General features: G+C 50.4%; 10 protein-coding genes across 10 annotated transcripts; 4 read left to right on the top strand and 6 right to left on the bottom strand.

The window, feature by feature from the left end:
• Positions 1-518: 518 nt before the first annotated feature.
• On the bottom strand, positions 519-1979 carry TrAtP1_006879 (uncharacterized protein; the record flags this gene model as incomplete). The annotated part of the gene is made up of 1 exon (XM_014082311.2): positions 519-1979. One exon carries the CDS (start codon positions 1977-1979, stop codon positions 519-521), a length of 1461 nt encoding a protein of 486 aa, XP_013937786.2.
• A 1033-nt stretch (positions 1980-3012) lies between these two features.
• Positions 3013-4172, bottom strand: TrAtP1_006878 (uncharacterized protein; the record flags this gene model as incomplete). Its single annotated transcript, XM_014082312.2, has 2 exons — positions 3013-3729; positions 3849-4172. 2 exons carry the CDS (start codon positions 4170-4172, stop codon positions 3013-3015), a joined length of 1041 nt encoding a protein of 346 aa, XP_013937787.2.
• A 1066-nt stretch (positions 4173-5238) lies between these two features.
• TrAtP1_006877 (uncharacterized protein) lies at positions 5239-7708 on the top strand (the record flags this gene model as incomplete). The annotated part of the gene is made up of 2 exons (XM_014082313.2): positions 5239-7463; positions 7540-7708. 2 exons carry the CDS (start codon positions 5239-5241, stop codon positions 7706-7708), a joined length of 2394 nt encoding a protein of 797 aa, XP_013937788.2.
• Positions 7709-7927: 219 nt separating this feature from the next.
• TrAtP1_006876 (uncharacterized protein) lies at positions 7928-8377 on the bottom strand (the record flags this gene model as incomplete). Its single annotated transcript, XM_014082314.2, has 2 exons — positions 7928-8119; positions 8195-8377. The coding sequence occupies 2 exons, from the start codon at positions 8375-8377 to the stop codon at positions 7928-7930; spliced, it is 375 nt and encodes a 124-aa protein (XP_013937789.2).
• A 46-nt stretch (positions 8378-8423) lies between these two features.
• On the bottom strand, positions 8424-8666 carry TrAtP1_006875 (uncharacterized protein; the record flags this gene model as incomplete). The annotated part of the gene is made up of 1 exon (XM_066113305.1): positions 8424-8666. One exon carries the CDS (start codon positions 8664-8666, stop codon positions 8424-8426), a length of 243 nt encoding a protein of 80 aa, XP_065969391.1.
• A 182-nt stretch (positions 8667-8848) lies between these two features.
• Positions 8849-9890, top strand: TrAtP1_006874 (uncharacterized protein). Its single transcript, XM_014082315.2, has 2 exons — positions 8849-9137; positions 9193-9890. The coding sequence occupies exons 1-2, from the start codon at positions 8982-8984 to the stop codon at positions 9586-9588; spliced, it is 552 nt and encodes a 183-aa protein (XP_013937790.1). The 5' UTR covers positions 8849-8981; the 3' UTR covers positions 9589-9890.
• Positions 9891-9902: 12 nt separating this feature from the next.
• On the bottom strand, positions 9903-17570 carry TrAtP1_006872 (uncharacterized protein). Its single transcript, XM_014082317.2, has 2 exons — positions 17480-17570; positions 9903-17426 (listed from the first exon to the last, which is right to left on the bottom strand). Exon 2 carries the CDS (start codon positions 15016-15018, stop codon positions 11842-11844), a length of 3177 nt encoding a protein of 1058 aa, XP_013937792.1. The 5' UTR covers positions 15019-17426; positions 17480-17570; the 3' UTR covers positions 9903-11841.
• TrAtP1_006873 (uncharacterized protein) lies at positions 10779-11758 on the top strand (the record flags this gene model as incomplete). Its single annotated transcript, XM_066113304.1, has 2 exons — positions 10779-11514; positions 11589-11758. The coding sequence occupies 2 exons, from the start codon at positions 10779-10781 to the stop codon at positions 11756-11758; spliced, it is 906 nt and encodes a 301-aa protein (XP_065969390.1).
• On the top strand, positions 15917-16390 carry TrAtP1_006871 (uncharacterized protein; the record flags this gene model as incomplete). The annotated part of the gene is made up of 1 exon (XM_014082318.2): positions 15917-16390. The coding sequence occupies one exon, from the start codon at positions 15917-15919 to the stop codon at positions 16388-16390; it is 474 nt and encodes a 157-aa protein (XP_013937793.1).
• Positions 17571-18368, bottom strand: TrAtP1_006870 (uncharacterized protein). Its single transcript, XM_014082319.2, has 2 exons — positions 17932-18368; positions 17571-17860 (listed from the first exon to the last, which is right to left on the bottom strand). The coding sequence occupies exons 1-2, from the start codon at positions 18120-18122 to the stop codon at positions 17788-17790; spliced, it is 264 nt and encodes an 87-aa protein (XP_013937794.1). The 5' UTR covers positions 18123-18368; the 3' UTR covers positions 17571-17787.
• Positions 18369-18592: the final 224 nt, after the last annotated feature.

Below are 18592 nucleotides of genomic sequence, written 5' to 3'. Positions count from 1 at the left end.
AATCACAGCTGCATGGCGGGTTCTGTCGGCTGTCTGTCGGTATGATCGGTGCCGTCGGTGTTGCAAACAGTGATTGCCTTATCTAGGCAGTTGTAGGTGGTAACTCGGTCAAAGACGAGTAAATGGCTTGGTAACATTGGAAATATGAAATCGATATACATGTTTCATTCAATATGCCAGTCTATAGCGGCCCGGGGCTACCTATCTAGAGCCATCAAAGGCAGCACATTGCCCAATATATCCCCATGATTGTTCTGCCACTCGGGCATGTACTTGTATAATCCGCCTTCTATCTTGACCGCCCCGTAGCATGGTCCATCATGTCCAATCCATAATCCATACCCGTGAGATCAAGAATGCTCCACCCACAATGCATATATATAAACGCCTCTAAAGCCAATGCAACTCAAAGTCTAGAAGAGGAAAGGTTGCGCGTAAACGAATTGCTAGTCTCCCCGGGGAAAGGGACGAAAATGGAAAATAAAAGGAGTAAAGGAAAACAATGAGAGAAAATAGTCTCAATCTTCATGGCTGCTCAAGTCGCCATCTTCGTCACTGTCCGTCAAATCCACCTTGCGCTTGGCAATCTCGTGCTCCATCATCTCTCGGTACGTGCTCCAGCTCAGTGCGCCAAAGGCAACAATAATCATGGAGCCGCCAATGATGGCCGCGGGGCTCAATGGCTGGCCGGTGATGAACCAGTCCGCAAGAGCAACGATGAAGATTGTAAGGAGAGCAGCGACGGATGACAGCACGGGAGACGTAAGAGAGATGAGAATGAGGAACGAGGCGCTGAAAGTAGCATTGGCGAGCACGGCACAAAGGATGAGCCAGCACGTGGAGGCGTTTGGAAGCTCAAAAATCTCCAGGCCGGTCCAGTGCAGGAGGGGCAGCGGGATCCAGAGCACGCTCAAGGTGAAGAGCCCGATGCAGGAGCCAAACGTGTTTGCGAAAATCATACCCCGGCCAGGGGAGACGCCGTCGGGAGGACAGGCAAAGCGCTTGTACAGAACCTCGTAGAGGCCGTACAGCACGGAGCCAACGCCAATGACAATGTTGCCCAAAAAGCGGTTGCCTGCTTCTACATCCACGCCCTCTCCTCCCTCGTTCACGCCCTCGCCCTCGGCGGATTGGCCGCCAGTGTCACCATAAGCCACGACCAGGACGCCAATGATGGCGATGATGACGGCCACCGACTTGTCTAGGCGCAGCGGCTCCTTGAGCAGAGGCACGGAGAAGGCATAGGCGAAGAAGGCCGAGCAGTTGTAAATGGCGGTGAGGTCGGACGGCGTGGTGAGGCTGACGGCGACGTACCAGCTCAAGCCCGCCACGGTCAGGGCGGTGGTGATGAAGGCCGTGGTTCGGGCCACGTACCGCACCGACTTTGCCGCGGGCCGCTGCAGGCCAAAGACGTCGAGCGTCTGCAGCTCGACCATGAGGGCCGTCGACTTGACCAGCTGCAGGTGGCGGCGCCAGAAGGCGTCCCACGGCATGTCGCGCTTCTGCAGGCGCAGGATGAGCAGCTGGACCGGCCACATCAGCACCCACGAGCTGTGCGTGAAGAACATCATGCAGTAGGCCTTGTCCCAGCCCAGGTCGCCCTGGATGTGCGCGCTCAGCTCCGTCTGCACGCAAAAGGCCACCAGGCTGAGCACGAGGAAGAAGGCCGCGTACGTGTACTTTTTGCGCGCCGAGCTGGCCGCCAATTCGCCCGGGCTGCGGCTGCGCATCGTCGAGCGCCGAGACAGGTTCGCCGGTCGCGAGAGTGGTTCGTACATGGTGCCCGAGCCGGAGATGGGGTTGGGCGCTGCCGCAGCGTGTCCGTCGCCTGAGGATCGTGACGATCGGCCTCGCTCGACGTCCTTGTCGCCCAAGTCTGCCTCTTCAGAAGAGTCGGGTCTGGAGAGCAGGGGCTCGCTGGAGCGGCCATCGGCTGTCGTCTCACGAAAGAGGCCGGGTCGACGATTATCCGAGCCCATGGCCGTTGCGTTGCGTCGACAGAAAAAAAAGGGTCCGAGATCGTCGCTGTCTTGTCTTCAGTCGTTGGTCGTCCCTGCCGTTCAGGAGCGAAAGCGGCGTTCGGACGGCTCGTATTGGGACGACGGCCTCCAGCAGTACTTGATTTGGCGCGAGCGTCGCGGAGACGTTGGCTGTTGCGGGAGCATGTGGCTATCTCGGGCGAGACGGCTAGGAGTCGTTACTTTGGAACGCTTCTTTTGTTTGTCCTTTTTCTAACAAGGAGAAAAGGCCAGCGTTGCGGGAACCAGAAAAGTCGGGGTCTGGAGATTCGGATCTTCACTAGATGGAGAATTGGCAATTGTGGCGCGGACCGAGGGGGCTTGGCAACGGCTAGATGTTACGGGTTTTAAAACACAGGGGAACCGCTGCTTGTTGGCCGAGATGAAGGTCGAATGAGAAGAAAAAAGATGGCGGCTGCCAAAGGGCATGGATGCCGTCATTGCTGACATGCAGGCTTCGCCTTACGGGCCTTACAGTGGGTTGCAGCCACCAGAAGGGTCCCTGAGGCCCCAGAATCTCCGGGTGGTCGGCCTACGAGATGCGCTAACGTAGCACTGGAGGCTGTCAGAGGCTGATGATGCGGTTCTTGGAGCTGCACGTACATGTAGCCATCACGAGGACGCAGCTCATGCTGTCCCAGGGTGACTTTATCGTGCACAAGATACTGCGCTGTTCATTTAGGTGTTCATAGCGATGGACCAACAGTTGTTCTCTACAAACGATGATGGAAAAAGAGGAGGGGGAAAAAGATGGCAATTCAGCGCCCAGATGAAGTATGTATGCACGTTGGTAGGGTGAGTGAGAATCTCGGTCATGTCTTGTACAAGCCCTATATGGCCTTTTGCCCTATTCAAAACTTTTATAAGCTCACAGCATACATCCTTCTGGTTACGCATGGCCAGGTCATCTGCCCCAGCAGATCCAACCAGGCCCAAGCCAAGGCCTTTATAAACAAGGCCGCCATCACGCCATTCCATCACCCGCACAAGCCATTTATTTCGCGCCTGGTCCAAACAGCACCTGCTGAGGATCGTACTTGTACTCCAAGTCGCCGTGCCAGTAGTTGACAGACTCGGCCTTGCAGAGCAGCCAGGCCTGGTCCAGCGCCTGCACCACCTCCTCGGGCAGCGAGCCCTTTTCAAAATTGTCTATGTTGTTCTCCAGCTGCTCCAGGCTCGAAACGCCAATGATGATGCCGTCGTTTCCGTCCTTGACCTTGAGCGCCGAGTGGTGGACGAGCCATCGCATGGCCACCTCAATCAGTGTCAGCCCGGTCTTTTCAGCAGCCTCTTCGACGATGCGCAGTGCCTCAAATGTGCTGTCTCGGAAGTATCTGCCCCGGGAGATTGCTCCCATCGGCGTGTTGCCGGCATGACGTCCAGTGTCGGGCACAAAGTCCTTGGACTTGATCTTTCCGGAAAAGAGGCCAGCGGCAAGAGGGTTGTACACCACGATGTCGAGGCCGTAGCGACGGCAGGCCACGACCAGCTCAGGCTCAATGTTTCGAGTAATGGCGTTGTACATGGCCTGGAAAATAGATGGGCGGACCCAGCCGTTGTATTTGCATGTCAGCACGACCTCGGCTACTTCAAAGGCCGCAAAGTTACTGAGTCCCAGCTTGTTGAATTTGCCAGCCTTGTGAAGCTTGTCCACTGCCTCAAGAGTCTCGGCAAAGGGTGTTGCGCGGTCTGGTTTGTGAAGATACAGAACCTAGTCATCACAATTAGCTAAAGCATCCGCATTGCAACACTTTCAAAGTAGCCTTCTAGAGTCCTGACAGCCAGATGAAGATTGCCTGAACACGATGTTTTGCGCCATGTTTGACTTACATCAACCTTGTCGGTTCCCAGCTCCTTCAAGCTCTTCTCAACGGATGCGACAACTTTGTCTGCTGTGTTGTCGCCGTATTCTCTAGGATAGATGACCTTGGTCGCCAAAGTAAAGCCATTCTTCTTCCAACTTGTCTGGCCCGTGAAGCCTTCCTGGGTCCCCTCGCCATACATTCGCGCCGTGTCAATCTCATTGTATCCGCGAGACTGCAAAAGGTCCAGTGCCTTGTTGAAGGTGTCCAAGTCGGTGACTCTGCCGTTGGTGGTCGGAGTCTTGTAAAAGGTCATAAGACCGAGGATAAGTCGAGACTTGGGAGCAGCCATTTTGCCTTGTCAAAATTTATGAGCAGGTCAGGAGTATGGAATTACGGACGGACGATAATGTATGAGGCATCTTCAGTATATAAGAGAGACGAGTGGATCCCCATGTTCAGGCAAATTCGCGGGGCGGCTTCCCCCACGGCACATCATCCGAATTGCTCTGCGTCTATTGCGTGCACTTGATTACGAAATATTGCACCTTCGCCGATGCTATAATGAAGGCTCTGATAAACGCCGAATGGCCTTAGCAACCGATTCATGCTATCTCCGGTAGCACTGCCAGAACCATCAACCAAAAGTTCTGCAATCGCAGATAATGTGCTGACAGCCAGCGAGCCGGCGGCAGCGTCCGCCCATCTTACTAAACTGCAGCCGGTAAGATTCCCCATTGCGCTGTTATTGCCAGGCCCAGTTATACTTCCCCTCCTCTAAGCGGCAGTTATGTCGGGTATAACGACCCAAGTTGCGTGTGAGAAAATGCCCATTGCACTCCTGCAAGTCTAATGAGATGGATCTTCTTAGGCGAGATGCTGAATTGAAACTTGCTACAAACTGATAGCGGAGATCCAACACTCGATGTCTGTGTCGTCCAGATATAACAGTTCAAAAGGACGGGGTCTTTTATAGTAGAATCTATAAATTCCACAATCATTCCATGAAGTAAAATTGATCATTTACGTCTTTGACACCGATAATTCATCATCGCAGATTGACCTGTTATCCAAATTGTTTTTGATGTCCAAATGTACACGGAATCCGGAATCCAAATCTATCGCAGAGAGCCGTGGGGGCGGGGAGAGGCGCGCCTTATCGATAGGACTTGGCGATGCAGACGCCACCGGAGAAACTGCGGCAAAAAGCCCCATCCAACCGCGATTCGCAAATGTGTGAATAGTAGATGAAGTTTATAGCTTCAAGAGGCGTGGTGGAATCGAATCAGCTGCCTTTGCGCAATCTGTGCAACTCACCTGTCTCAAATATGATCCAGTGAGCACCCCAATGGCCAATATGCATCAATTGACTGCTGACAGCCCCCCAAGGCGCATTGTAACATAGACATAGTCAAACCATGAGGGCAAACCTGGCCCGTCATGGCAGGCGATTACTTGTCTGCCAAGCGAGGACGGCGCCATCCTGCGCTTTGTATGCGGCTCCGGCTCGACGAAGGCCAATCGCACAGAGACCGGCGACACATGTCAACTTCGAACGAACGTTTCTCGGCGGCTTGCTCCAGAAGAAGGCCCCGCGGGAGATTAGACAGCCCGAGTATGAGCCGGGATGGCTGCAAATCATGGTGTGGAGGAGTCGCATGCTCGACAATGTCAGACCTCAACCTCGGCTTGAATTGCTGGAAGCGTGGAAGAAGTTGATGCAGTCGAAAATCAACACCAAAATGCCTTTCAACAGCACACAAGCTCTGCAGTGCCGCCGATTACTAGAATATCTTGCTGATCCGGTAAACACCGAGGAAAATGAAAAGGATAGAAAGCTTGGCGCCGTCCACCTAGCGATGGCGAGGCAAGTCCTCCTTGAGATTGATCCAATCGAACGAACGCAGCATCATCTTGATTTAGCAAAGGCTCTACATTCCGTGTGGGCTGCGGGAAACTTTCCCAGCAGGAAACCCAATCCCGTGGTGTCCCAGTGGGCCTATCTTGTCAACGCTCTGAGTTTATATGGCGGATCACTTGAAGCCGTACAGATGATGTATGACAAATGGGAACAGCCAGATTACTTCAACTCCATAAACCAGGGAGAGCGACTCTTGGAAGTCGTTGCAAATGGGCTGGCAAGAGAAGGACACGAAGCCGAGCTGGTGAAGCTGGTTGAATATGCTGAAACCCACAATGTCCCATACAGTGCCAGAATTCAGTACATCGTGGTCAGGTTTTTTGCCGAACGAGATCGCGTCACCGAAACGAAATACTGGCTCAACAAACCGCTCATGAGTGGCAACATACAGGCGCAAGTATACCGTATCCTAGCGCCCTTTGCCATGCGCAACGACCTTCAGGAGTGGGCGACTTCACTGTTCCTTGAACTCGGCGAATCGCAGCCATGGAAAAAATATTGGAACGCATTGCTTCAAGCAATACTCATTACCAGGGGAAGCCTTGCTGAAGTGGACACCATGATGTCGCACATGGTCGACAGCAGTGGAGAGATAGCTCCGGACATTCACATAATCAACGGGCTGCTCAGAGTTGCTGCTGAACAGCGAGATGCCGCTCTAGGTGAAGATATTCTTGCACTTGCCGCCAAAAGAGGCCTTGCTCCCAATGGAGAAACACATCTCATCTTGCTAAACCTGCGGCTCAAAACCGACAACTTGATGGGGGCGCGAGAGGCATATAACCAAGCAAGACATGTACAGCCTTGGGCTAATGAAGCCAAGCCTCGCCTATTTGGAGAATTCCGCTTGGCAGTTAATGAGTATCTGGTGGCATTGGCAGCGCAGAAACAGCCCGATTTCAAGTATATTTCATCAGTTCTCGAGTCCGTCGAAGAAGATCAGATGCGGCTTGAGCCAGACACTGTCGGCGTACTCTGCTTGAGATTCCTAGAAAACGACCAGCACTTTGACGTCATGGACATGCTCTCCATCTATTCCTTCTTATACAGCGAAACCGAGCGAGAGACTGTTCAAAACGCCTTTGTCTCCTTTTGCCTCGACCGCAGCACGAGCACAAATCGAGCCTGGGCTGCGTATCAACTTCTTCAACAGTTCTTCCAGGATACCAGTTTCGAGCGGCGGGTATCATTAATGAATGCATTTTTTGAGCGAAAACGCCCAGATATGGCTTCACAAGTCTTTGGGCATATGCGGGCACACCGAAACAAATCGTACCATCCTACAGTAGACACCTACATCACATGTCTAGAAGGCTTTGCCCGATATCCCGACGAAGAAGGCCTGGAAATGGTTCACAATATGCTCAAGATGGATGTCTCGCTACAGCCATCGACGAAGCTATATACCGCCTTGATGCTGGCATACACAGGCTGCGGCCAGCCACTAATAGCGCTGGACTACTGGACCCAAATCACACAGTCCAGAGAGGGTCCGTCATATGCTACTTTGCAGGCAATGTTCTGGACGCTGGAGAGGAAAAGCGGCGGGCATAAGCAAGCCCGAGAGGTTTGGCAAAAGATTGAAAGAATGGATTTGGACGTACCTCCCAGCGTCTACAACGCATATATCGGCGCTTTAGCGGGAAATGGAAACGAAAAGGAGGTTCGAAGCCTAATTATGGGGATGGCGTCCGTTGTCGGCTCAGAGCCAGATGCCATGACGTGAGTACAAACTCCTCTCCTTCTATACATCCTTGGTTGAAGTCAAACCATTGCATTGCTAACTCGATTTATATAGACTCGGTATCACATACAATGCTCTGCCCGGACAGCAGCTTCAGAAAGGATTCCAAGAGTGGGCCAAGGGACGATACAGCGATGCTTGGGCAGAGCTGATGAAGGTGGGCCGGCGGATGGACGAGTATTCGCTGTGCCAATTCAAAATAGAACGGATCATGAAGGCTTAGAAGGCCAAAAGCTGAGTGTACAACATTGAAGGAAAAAATATCATCATGACATTGTATAATTGAGGGCGGCATCTATTGTACACATAGTTCAGGGGGAAATATCTAGCTACAAGTATATAAAACAATGTCTTGCGTGAGCGCCATATGCATAGAAGGCAGCTCTAAACAGAAAAAAAAAAATACAATCACACTGCGCCATTTTTTGTCCGTTCAAGTCTCTCATCTCCTCTCAGGGAAGAAGTTGTCCCTGACCATTTCCGGGTGAGCGTGAATAGTCGGGTACAGACCCATGCCCTGAACTCGTCGGATCATCTTGGCAATCTTGCGCTGGTTGACGGGCCGAAGACTTGTGCCGGATGAGTGAGTGATTTGGCCAGAGGTTGAAGTGAATTCCTGGATCAAAGAAAAGTTCTATACGCTGCATTAGCTCTCGCTGCCTCCCCTGATTTCTCGATTCTAGACAATAGATGCCTAATGAAGCCATACCTTGTACATATCCAGAGGTCGAATCCCCAGCGCATCAACAACATCCCCCCCTCTAGGAGACCTCTTCCTCCACTTCTGCATCTCCACGGGACTCATATCATGCGGCGAGTACACATCACCGGCGTCCCACCTTCGCGGCATCTGCTTCAGGTAATCATTCGAGTTCTTCTGGTTGCGCATCATATCCAGCTGGGTCTGCTTGTTCCTCAGCGACGTCTGGCCCACGCGCTTATATCTCGTCATCAAGTCCGACGCAGCTTCGCTGGGCTTGTGCGCCGACTGGCCGGAGCGTGGGGGGGGCAGACGATCGTGAGGAAGAAGAAGTCGGGTTGTTGATGGAGAGGAGGCTGCTGGTGGAGGAGTGGCGCTGGTGAGAATCGCCGCGGGGCGGTGCGCGGGCCGCTGCGGTGGTTGAAAAGGCGCGGATTGAGAGGCCGCGCATGGCGCTGGGCGAAGGCACGAGAGAAGGCATGGCGGGCGAATTGAGCTGGCAAAACGTTCCGAGTTGCTTGGAGAGCTGGCGATGGGCGAAATCCTGGTGTTGAGCTAAATGCTAAAGGTGGCGGGCGGAACGCTTTCCGCGAAGTACCGCAAGGCCCCACTTAAAAATTGTCTGCGATTTTCATTTTCGAGACTCTCCTCCAAATCTATCAACGATAACTTGCAATCAGCGCTCTTCATACCAACCAATTCCTCTTTTGTTGGTCTACGATTGTTGTTCAATTTGAAACCCTATTCCCAGAAACAATTGTAACAGCAACTGCCTGACGACAAGGCTCCCGACAAAATGGTGCGCAAACTCAAGCATCACGAGCAGAAGCTCCTGCGCAAGACAGACTTCTTCACATACAAGCAAGACAGCAACCACCGCGACAAGCTCGTCCGCCGGCGCTACATGATCCAGAACCCCGAAGACTACCACAAGTACAACCGCCTCTGCGGCGTAAGTCTCTTGTCCCCCATCACCTCTTCCAACATGCTAACGTACAATCCTCCAGTCCATCCGCCAACTCGCCCACCGCCTCTCCCTCCTGCCCCCCGAAAACGCCACCCGCCGCAAACACGAAGAGCTGCTGCTCAACAAGCTCTACGACATGGGCATCCTCTCCTCCGCCTCCAAGCTGTCCGCCGTCGAGAACAACGTCACCGTCAGCGCCTTTGCCCGCCGCCGCCTGCCCGTCGTCATGACGCGGCTGCGCATGGCCGAGACGGTCCAGGCCGCCACGAAGCTCATCGAGCAGGGCCACGTGCGCGTCGGCGTTGACGAGGTCACCGATCCGGCGTACCTGGTGACGAGGAACACGGAGGACTTTGTGACGTGGGCCGTGGGAAGCAAGATTAAGCGGAACATTATGAAGTATAGGGATGAGCTGGATGACTTTGAGCTGTTGTGATTGTTCCTTTATTCTTCCATCTTTTTCTCAATTTTACATGTCTTTTGGTTGTTTGGGGAATATCGGGTTTTGTGCAAGGAGAGAGAGGATTTCTCCATTAGACACAGCGCATGGGAGGAGAGCATATTGTCGGAAAGCTAAATTTGGCGTTTACGGGCTTGGTTGGTTAATGAGGCTGTTGTTAGTTTGCATTACAGCCAGATATTACAAGAGATATAGATTACAATCTCAGACTACTTGTACAAAGCATTTTATACAGGTACATGTCGCCCTCCTCTGAGAAAAACAACTGCCGTGTACACATTGCTAGATAAATTCCGCCAAAGTAAATATTTCAACCCCGAATCTCTATCCTAGTCCTCTCTTGCTATTATACAACTTCACTAGCCAATCAATCATCAGCATTCATGCCATTAGGTTTTCAAGGAAGTCCACAACGACAAGTGCCGCAAACATGGCCACTCTGCGCTCACTAATCAGAAAACGAATCAAAGCTCCTCTCCCAAGTTCACCGTCGCAATTCTCTTTCCAACATCTACACAAGTATAAAAGCGTCATAAAAAATCTTTCAATTTCCTTTCCTGGGGTATACTGCCGCAGAGATAAGCCGCGCCATCTTTCAACTGAGCTCTCATAATCGTTCCGATTCTCGCCAACATAATTCACATTCCCAGAGCTCCCTACGTTAAACGCCTTGGCGTATTTCCGAGCGCAAAACACCCCTATAAGTCGATAAAACAATCCACCTTCAAATATCGCAAATCTCATCCACCACAATCGCAACGACTCCAAGCATCTCATCTTCACCAGTGGAGGACTTGAGGCCGGTAACTCCACTAGCATCGGCCCCACCCCGTAGCTTCATTTCACAAAAGGCGCAGGCTGCTCAGATAAAGGGCTAGGCTCACATGTGTTTGGAGCATCTTATACCAGGTAGACACACTGTGCGTGCCGGGTATAAAAGCCCACATCCAAACAGGCTCCCACACTCTTCTTCCTATTTTCCCCCTGGTGAGCCTAGAAGATCTTGTTCTTCTGTTTCTTCTTTTCGCTTTGCTGGGCTCTCGGTTTTTTTCCCCTTGGATCCCTGTGACAAAGACAGGTGGTCGCCATAGAAGTTGCCATCGTCCCATTCACATTTGTATAAGTCCCCTGAGTACCAGAGGGCAGCCGTCCTCTCTTCTTTCACCATGGACACCTTGGCTACCATCTGGGATGCCTTCATACATGTCGTTGATCCATGGCGCTTCATGAGCATCTCTTTCCGTCATATACCCGCCACCATACGGGGTCTCATCCATGAAAAGGATTATGGAGCTCTGCTCTCGTTTGCAAGATTCGAAGAAGCTCTCTTTGGCACATTCTGGGCCACCATCGGGCCGAATGTCAAGCTTAATGCAGAGCAGCGCGTCATTCCTCTCCTTGAAGGTCGTATCAAAGATGGTGTCGTTCATGATGAAGTCGTGAGCACCCCAGTATATGGTACGGTCCTCGAGGTCGGTGCCGGAAGTGGCATGTATGCCGACGTTTTTGCCCGTTTTCGCGAAGGTGCCGATAGCGCCCACGACAACGAAAGCCTTCGACACAGAAAAACCACAGGTGGCCACATCACCAAGATGTACGGCGTCGAGCCCAACCCCATTTCCGCCAAAGCGCTCGGACAACGTGTAAAGGACCTCGGTATGGACGATATATATCACGTCGTCCCTGTCGGTATCGAATCTGTCGACGACCCCTCCGCCTGGAATGGCAAGATCGAGCCAGGCAGCGTTGACTGCATCGTCAGCATCCTTTGTCTCTGCAGTATCCCCGAGCCTGAGAAGAACATCAAGCTTCTGTACAACCTGCTCAAGCCAGGAGGCCGCTGGTACGCCTATGAGCACGTCAAGGTATGGCGCGGCGGCCCATTGCTCAGCCTATATCAGCGTAAGTCAGCGCCCACGTTCTGCTTCTATCCCGATTATTATCATTCCAAGAACTAACGGCTTTCGACTTGCCAGGCTTTGTCAACCTCGTCTGGCCACACTTTTTAGGAGGATGTGAACTCTGTCGCGATACCGAAAAGAGCCTCAGGGCAGCCGGCATCTTCAAAGAGATTGATTTCGTGCAGCCCGTGGCTCAGCCCCCCTATCAGGTTTTGCCGCACAAGATTGGCATTCTGACGAAATAAGCCTTTTCATGATTCAAGAACCGCTTTTCGAGCGCAGCGAATACCCCCAATCATAATGTTCTCATTTGAGCAGCAAGTCTTTCTCAAAGCTCGTCGTCATCGTCATCGTCCAAAAGAAATATCGAAGTCCTGTTGGATTTTTCGTCTCCCGGTATCGGCTTCCCCTCATCAGCAAACTCATGCTTCTGTATGTCTGCCTTCTCTTCTTTGATATCCTCCTTGATATCTTCAGCCTTCGTTTCCGTTTTGATTTCGTATTTTATGCCACTCGGCATGTTCCCAGTCATTTCTTCCTCCTTTTTCACAATTTCGGGCTTGACTTGAGGCCATGGCTCCAAGTTTTCGAGCTTTACCCCGCTTCTTGCCTCATCATCCTTCGTCGCATCCGATTTTAGCTTGTGCTCAAGCTTCAGGGCTTTTGCCCGCATGTCGGCCGGCGATATGTCGCGGTTGACGATACCCTCTTTTTCCAGCTTAGCCTCGCGTCTTTTGTAGAATGAATTCAAGCAATTCCTTCTCGTTTCTGTCGTCCAGCTTTCCACAATAAGAGCAAAATCCGTAGCATTGGCGAAGCCAAACTCCCTAGCCATCTCACAGAACTGCCGCAAGCAAACGTCTTCAGGCGGTTTGAACTTGCTGTGTAACCCATCGCCATCATCCACATCGCTATCAACAAATAAAGTAGCTTGACCAGCAACATCTCCCTCGTCAAATAATCTCTCAGCTGCCTGCCGTGAAAGCTGCTCCTCTACCTTGGAAGATCCAATCACCTCGGAATTGTCGTGCGTGTATTCTACACCAGCTGCCGCAAGGATGGCTTGCACAGCGTCGCTTTTGGGACGGTTGACTTTCTTAGAGTCGGTTGCTTTCTGCTTGTCACTAGAGGTCAACATTTCTGCCAGCTGACTTAGGCCTCCATCTTCGGAATCGCCGTCTTCTTCGCGTTTGACGACACCCAAGTCTTCCCCATCCTTCGCAGCCTCTTCTATATTGACATCAACCAAATGTACCCCAGCTTTAGCTTCAGCAATATTTGTCTTGTTGACAATGTCGCGGAGCAAGCCCATGTCGCTATGGTGGGTGAAGATATTTTTGAGCCCAAATATTTCGCCCTTTCGTTCAGTGTCTTGCTGAACACCGCGAAAATATCGTCGCTCAGACGAGGCAGTATATCCAATATTTGCTTGCTGCTGCTTATAGATTTGGCGAGCATAGACAATTTCTTCAATCGTCCCAACAGAGATGAGTCTGAAAACTTCAACATCTCGTGTCTGGCCTATCCGATAAGCTCGATCCTGGGCCTGTAGGTCATATGCAGGATTCCAATGAGGATCAATGATGACGACCTTGTTAGCTGAGGTGATATTCAGTCCGACCCCACCGGCCTTGGTTGAGATGAGAAACACAAACTGAGTGGGATCCGAATTGAAAGTGTCAACCACATCTTGGCGCGCCTCGTAGCTCAAAGAGCCATCTAGGTAGCTCACAGTGTAGCTCGTGCTGGTGAAGAGATGCTGCAATATTCGAAGTAGTCGCACGCTATGGGAAAATACCAGAACCTTGTTTCCGCCTCCATGCCAAAATTTGAGCAGTTTCTTGAGAATTTTCCACTTGCCGCAAAACTCTGGATTGACCAGGTTACTAATCCGATCTCGCTTCTCATATAGCACACTCCATGTGTCAGGCATGCAAGTCTGTAGTGTCCTCAGTTCTGACTTGTGCTTCTCTTCCAAATCAGTCGTCAATGGTACCAGGAGAGTGAGATGGTTGGCTAGCTTTTGTAGAACGATAATACTAGGGAAGACAGCGCTTTGCCAGCGTCTGCCGTTTGGGAGATATTGGTAACAGCACCAGCCCTTCTTGCCTCGATGCTCGCAGTCGCAGTCTTCTGAGGCAGTCCGTATAGTAGCTACTTCTGCACTGCCAAGGAAGTTTTCGTATGCTTCCAGCTGCAAGTCGGTAAGGGGACAGAAGACCACTCGATCAGTCTTCTTCGGCAGCTGATCTGCAATGAGAGACTTCATGCGGCGCAAAAAGTATCGAGGGAGGAGGTTTTGAACCAGTTTCTTCGCCGTCTGCCTTGCAAGGCTTAGTTGCGCAACTGTTGCCTCATGGGACTGGCCGACAGTCAAGGGTTTTGTGATGGCATTTGACCACTCCGCCTTGGCACCAAAATGGCCCGGGTTGGTCCAATCCAGCAATGTCCAAAGCTCTTCGTATCTGTTTTGAATAGCGGTTCCCGTTAAGCCAATCCGACAAAGCGCATTGACTTCTTGCAAGGCTTTAGTAGTCTCCGAATAACGATCTTTGAGTCGATGACATTCGTCCGCAATGATGGCGTCCCATTGTACCATGTTGATGGAGCTGCGAGAGTTTTTATATGTCTCGTATGTTGTAATCATGATTTCCAGCATGCCTGCCCGAGCTGCGCCAAGTACGTCGTCTTTGTTTGCGCCATGGAAAACGTCAACATGCCACCACCCCCATCGATTCAGCTCGTTTCTCCAATTCATAATAAGAGATCCGGGGCAAATTATGAGTATCTTGGGATACCATCGGTCGCCAAATAACCGCATTTGCCTCAGACGTTTCCCATCTCGCTCATCACCTGTTTTTCCGAATGCGGTTGTTAGAAAAGCGGCAACTTGAACTGTCTTGCCGAGGCCCATGTCGTCTCCCAATATGCCTCCCTCTTGGTATACAAATTTCTTGTGCAAAAATCGAACGCCATCAACTTGATAGTCACGTAGGTATTGCGCAATTGATGCTGGAATCAGACCGCCGGACTGAGGAAGCTCGATATCTCTGTACGGCCGAGACGGTCTGATACCACTTCTTGGGTCAAAGTCTGGCCTCTCTCTCAGCTCACTAAGCCTCTTCGACTCATCAAACTCGATATCGGTGTAATCAGGCGGCAGCATCAGTGCAGATTCATGATATAGCTTCCTCTTGGCGTCAAAATCTCTTCTCCGCTCAATCAAGTAGTCGGGGAGGTCCAAATCCTCCGAATCATCCTCTGCACGGCCATTTCTTCGGCTGTCCTTTTCATCCTTCTTTTTCCTGACGGATTTACGTTTTGTCTTCCGTTTCTTTGGCTTGGAGGGCAGACTGTCTGACTCGTCCGTCCACTGAACCTTTTCCGTCAAGTCGGGCTCGATTTTCCTCTTTGGAGGAGGGGGTTTGGCCGATCCCTCGAACCCATCCTCGGAAGGAGATTCTGTTTCTTCATCGTCTGATATTTCCACGACATTCCTCGCCATTTTTGAAGCCGAAACGGCAAAAATGCCATAAGAAGCCGGAGAAGAAGCGCGTAGCGATAACGCGAGATGGCGAATAGCGGACCCACGTGACGCTTCAAGGTTGCGATGTCATGGTCTCGACTGCCTAAGCACCTCCATAGCGCCTGTATTTTAGCGGCTGTCAGGTCACGACCAGCTCTAGGCAGCACTGCAACAAGCGGTCTGGTGCTAACGACAAGCTTAGAGGAATCGCCTCTTCAGGTCTCTTTCAGCTATTGCTCTCGTAAATTATTAATTTGAGTAATTTTGATATTCATCATATGGCTTACGTTCAACATGAATACCTACTTAAGGTAGTGTACTTGGAGTCTTAAATTGTGACAATAGTTCTACTTACATCAAGGACCCATGCAAAGCGCGCAGCCCTGCTTAACCGTCATAACGTCTTGCAGTCAATTAACAAGATTACATGTAAGTCAGATTGTCAACACCTCCGCTAGGCAATCATAAATATTCAAATGACACACCATCTGGAGTATCGAGATGATTATTTATGAAGAACTAATACAGGCTAATGGCAGTGACTTACCCAAGCAGCATTGCTTGATGACCACATCAAAATCTCCTATTTAGTGCCAGGGTGACATTGATGCAGTAACTGATGAGATAATCGCCGCTCTTATAATTTGGATAGATGCAAAACACCTGCGGAAGGCCATCGTTTGGATATGCTAAGATGCTTATGTTATCGATATGCAAAACAGAAGGCTCTCTTTGAAGATTTGCAAACCACAATGCAGATGATCACTATGGCTGGCAACATTTAAAAACCTGACAGCAGTTGCAATCATTTGAGACATAATATGGAGGCAAGACATCACTCTTGTTCGTATTTTTTCCCCATTATTCAACTTTCACCATGGCAGCAAATCTCTCCTTGAGCCCCGAGGAAGCGCGAGATCGAATCGCCATCCGTCAAGTCATCGATCAATATGCTCACTGTGCCGATCGCCGCTTACCAGACGAGCAAATGTCCCTCTTCACCGATAAAACCAACTTCTTAGTATACATGCAAGGAGAAGGATCGTCGCCCTCGCAAGTTGTCGAAAAACGAGAGGATTTGCGACCAGTCTTTGAGTTTCTGCGCGGCTACACCCACACAACGCATTTTAATGGACAAAGCACCATCGACATCGGACCGGACGGCAAGACTGCTTCTGGAGAAACATATTGCATTGCATATCATTTGTCTGAAAAGGACGGTCACCGGCAAATGTACGTGGCCAGTTTGCGGTACCAGGATATCTTGAAAAAAGAGGCCGATGATATCTGGCGGTTCTCGGAGCGGAAGCTGTACCTCGATTGGTCAGAGACGAGACCGTCGAATCCATAGTCATTTCATAGGTTGATTCCTTTAATTCCATGGCGTTGTCATTTTGCCGCCTGCATTATGGATACGCATATCGTCCATACTCCGCACTTTGCAAGTTGTGTTGTCATTATGTAGCCAATTCTGGCATATAAAGCTCCAATCGCAATCTTCAATCGTATCGTACGATTCTGCATTCGTATTTAGCCTTTTGGCTGGAAAGACACACCTTTGCAGGTTTCCCGCAAATGTCAGATTTTAAAGCCCAAGATACCACTTTAGGAGGGCAACATGCGGGGCGCCGAAACGTAACTCGGCATATCGTTTGGAGGATTCTGTATGCTTGTCGTGCATGGCCAAGACGGCAACGACTTCGGCCATTGCATAGAATATCAAAACAATTCGATCAAATCTTCAAGTGACGCACCATGTCTCGAGGTACCAGTTGCTGCCACTGTCCCAAGAGCAAAGGCGCTACCTATTCCAATCATATCATCGCTTTCAGAGAAGAAGCGAGCATATTCTGAGTCCATTATTTGACCTAGTTTCCACATGGCCGCAGATTATCATAGTCTTCTCCTGACAAAACATCCGTTGATGCTAGACGACTGAGTTACCAGCAACCTGCTCTGTATGGTTATAAATACCATACATTGAAATTATAAGCATAGTGGTCTGCCAAGACAGTTCAGGATCGACTGCCATCATTGTTACTAAATTCTCATAGAGAAGCTTTCATATGCGTCCTTGGTCGTAGACTGATGTACTTTTCGAGTTGGCGTGGGGATCGTTATCGCTTTTTGTCGATTTTTTGTGTTGATAAAGTCGTAGTGTGTCGAAACTTGGGCAGTGGATTATAATACCTCAAGGCAGCGGTATCTATCTCAGTTTTGAGCTCAATTAGCAATAAATATCTCAATGTGTAAGAACTGGTTCGAGGCCGCCCACCAACAATATTATCCACATTAGCTACCTGCCGCTCCAGCTCAGTCGAATGCATAATGGAGTTTACCTGGTTGCCAAAACATTATCCACGTCCGCACAATGCGCTTCGGAAACCCTGTGGAAAGGTATTAGCAAACATCCCTAGACCCAAGGACGGTGACTACTTACTATTACATGCTGCGTCTGAAATGAAAGGAAAGGGTCAAAGAATGAGAAAAGGCGAGCAGGAGAATCGATGGTATCCTAGAAATATTAAGATGAGTATCTCATACATGACAGAATCACAATTGTTTAAATGACACATTGGAATGAATCAACATAGAAAATCCCATTATTTAAATGCGTGTTGCGCCGAAATATGCGTTATATCCAAGTCCACCGAAACGCCCGTGGTATATATACAGTCGAAAGCTGGACAATTCTAATTTTTCAGTCCCCTTCCATGACATCGCCCGCTAACAATGTTTCAAGCTCGTTTAGACGTGTCCGTCAACAGCCCACTTGGCGAGAGCAGGCCAGCCAAGCAACAGGCCAAAGGCAGGAACATAGCTGTCGAAAGAAAGATGTTAGTAAATAAACGTTTTTAAAATTCCATGTCGAGTTTATCAAGAGTAGCTTACGTGACAATCTTGCCCAAGACAAAGGTAACCTCCTTGACATAATCAGGAGCTGCAGGCTTCGCGGTGACTGGAATCCGCTCGTAAGGGGCGTGCTCAAAAGCGCGGCCCATGCTTCGGATTTGCGTGACGAATGAGACAGGTCTGCGAGCAACGGTCTTGGCTGCAGCACGAGTGAGGACGGAGGCGGACATCTTGAGAAGTGTTTGAAAGATGTGTTTTTGTTGTGTGTAAGTTGAAGAGATTGGAGATGCAATCAAATTCGATTTCGAGTCTTGGAGATATTAAACTCGGTGTATATGATTGAGGAGAGATATTCGTAGAATATAAGAAAAAGTTGAGTAGAGAGGTGATCCTCTGTGGATTGTGTTGTTGCTTTGTAGATGTGATGATGAACCAAAAAAAGCAAACTTCGAGGCTTCCAACCCGAACATTATGTATCCCAGCAATCCATCGCAAGTCGCCGCACGCCATGCGGCGCAGCCACCATCCGAAATTTGATTTTTCCTTTCTTTCCCCCATCCGGCCCTCATGATGTCAATTTTGGCGCTGCTTCCGCTCTCGTGAGACTCCCCTTGCGGCCAGATTATGGGCAGATGCCGCACATCTAGCTGGGTGAATATCACACCACTGTCAGGACATGCTGCTGCCACTGTTACGAAGC

Source organism: Trichoderma atroviride, chromosome 3 (genome assembly GCF_020647795.1).
Source record: "Trichoderma atroviride chromosome 3, complete sequence".
In the NCBI taxonomy this organism is placed as follows: Eukaryota; Fungi; Ascomycota; class Sordariomycetes; order Hypocreales; family Hypocreaceae; genus Trichoderma; species Trichoderma atroviride.
Note: the sequence above shows the minus strand (reverse complement) of the source record. Positions and strands in the feature narration are given on the sequence as shown.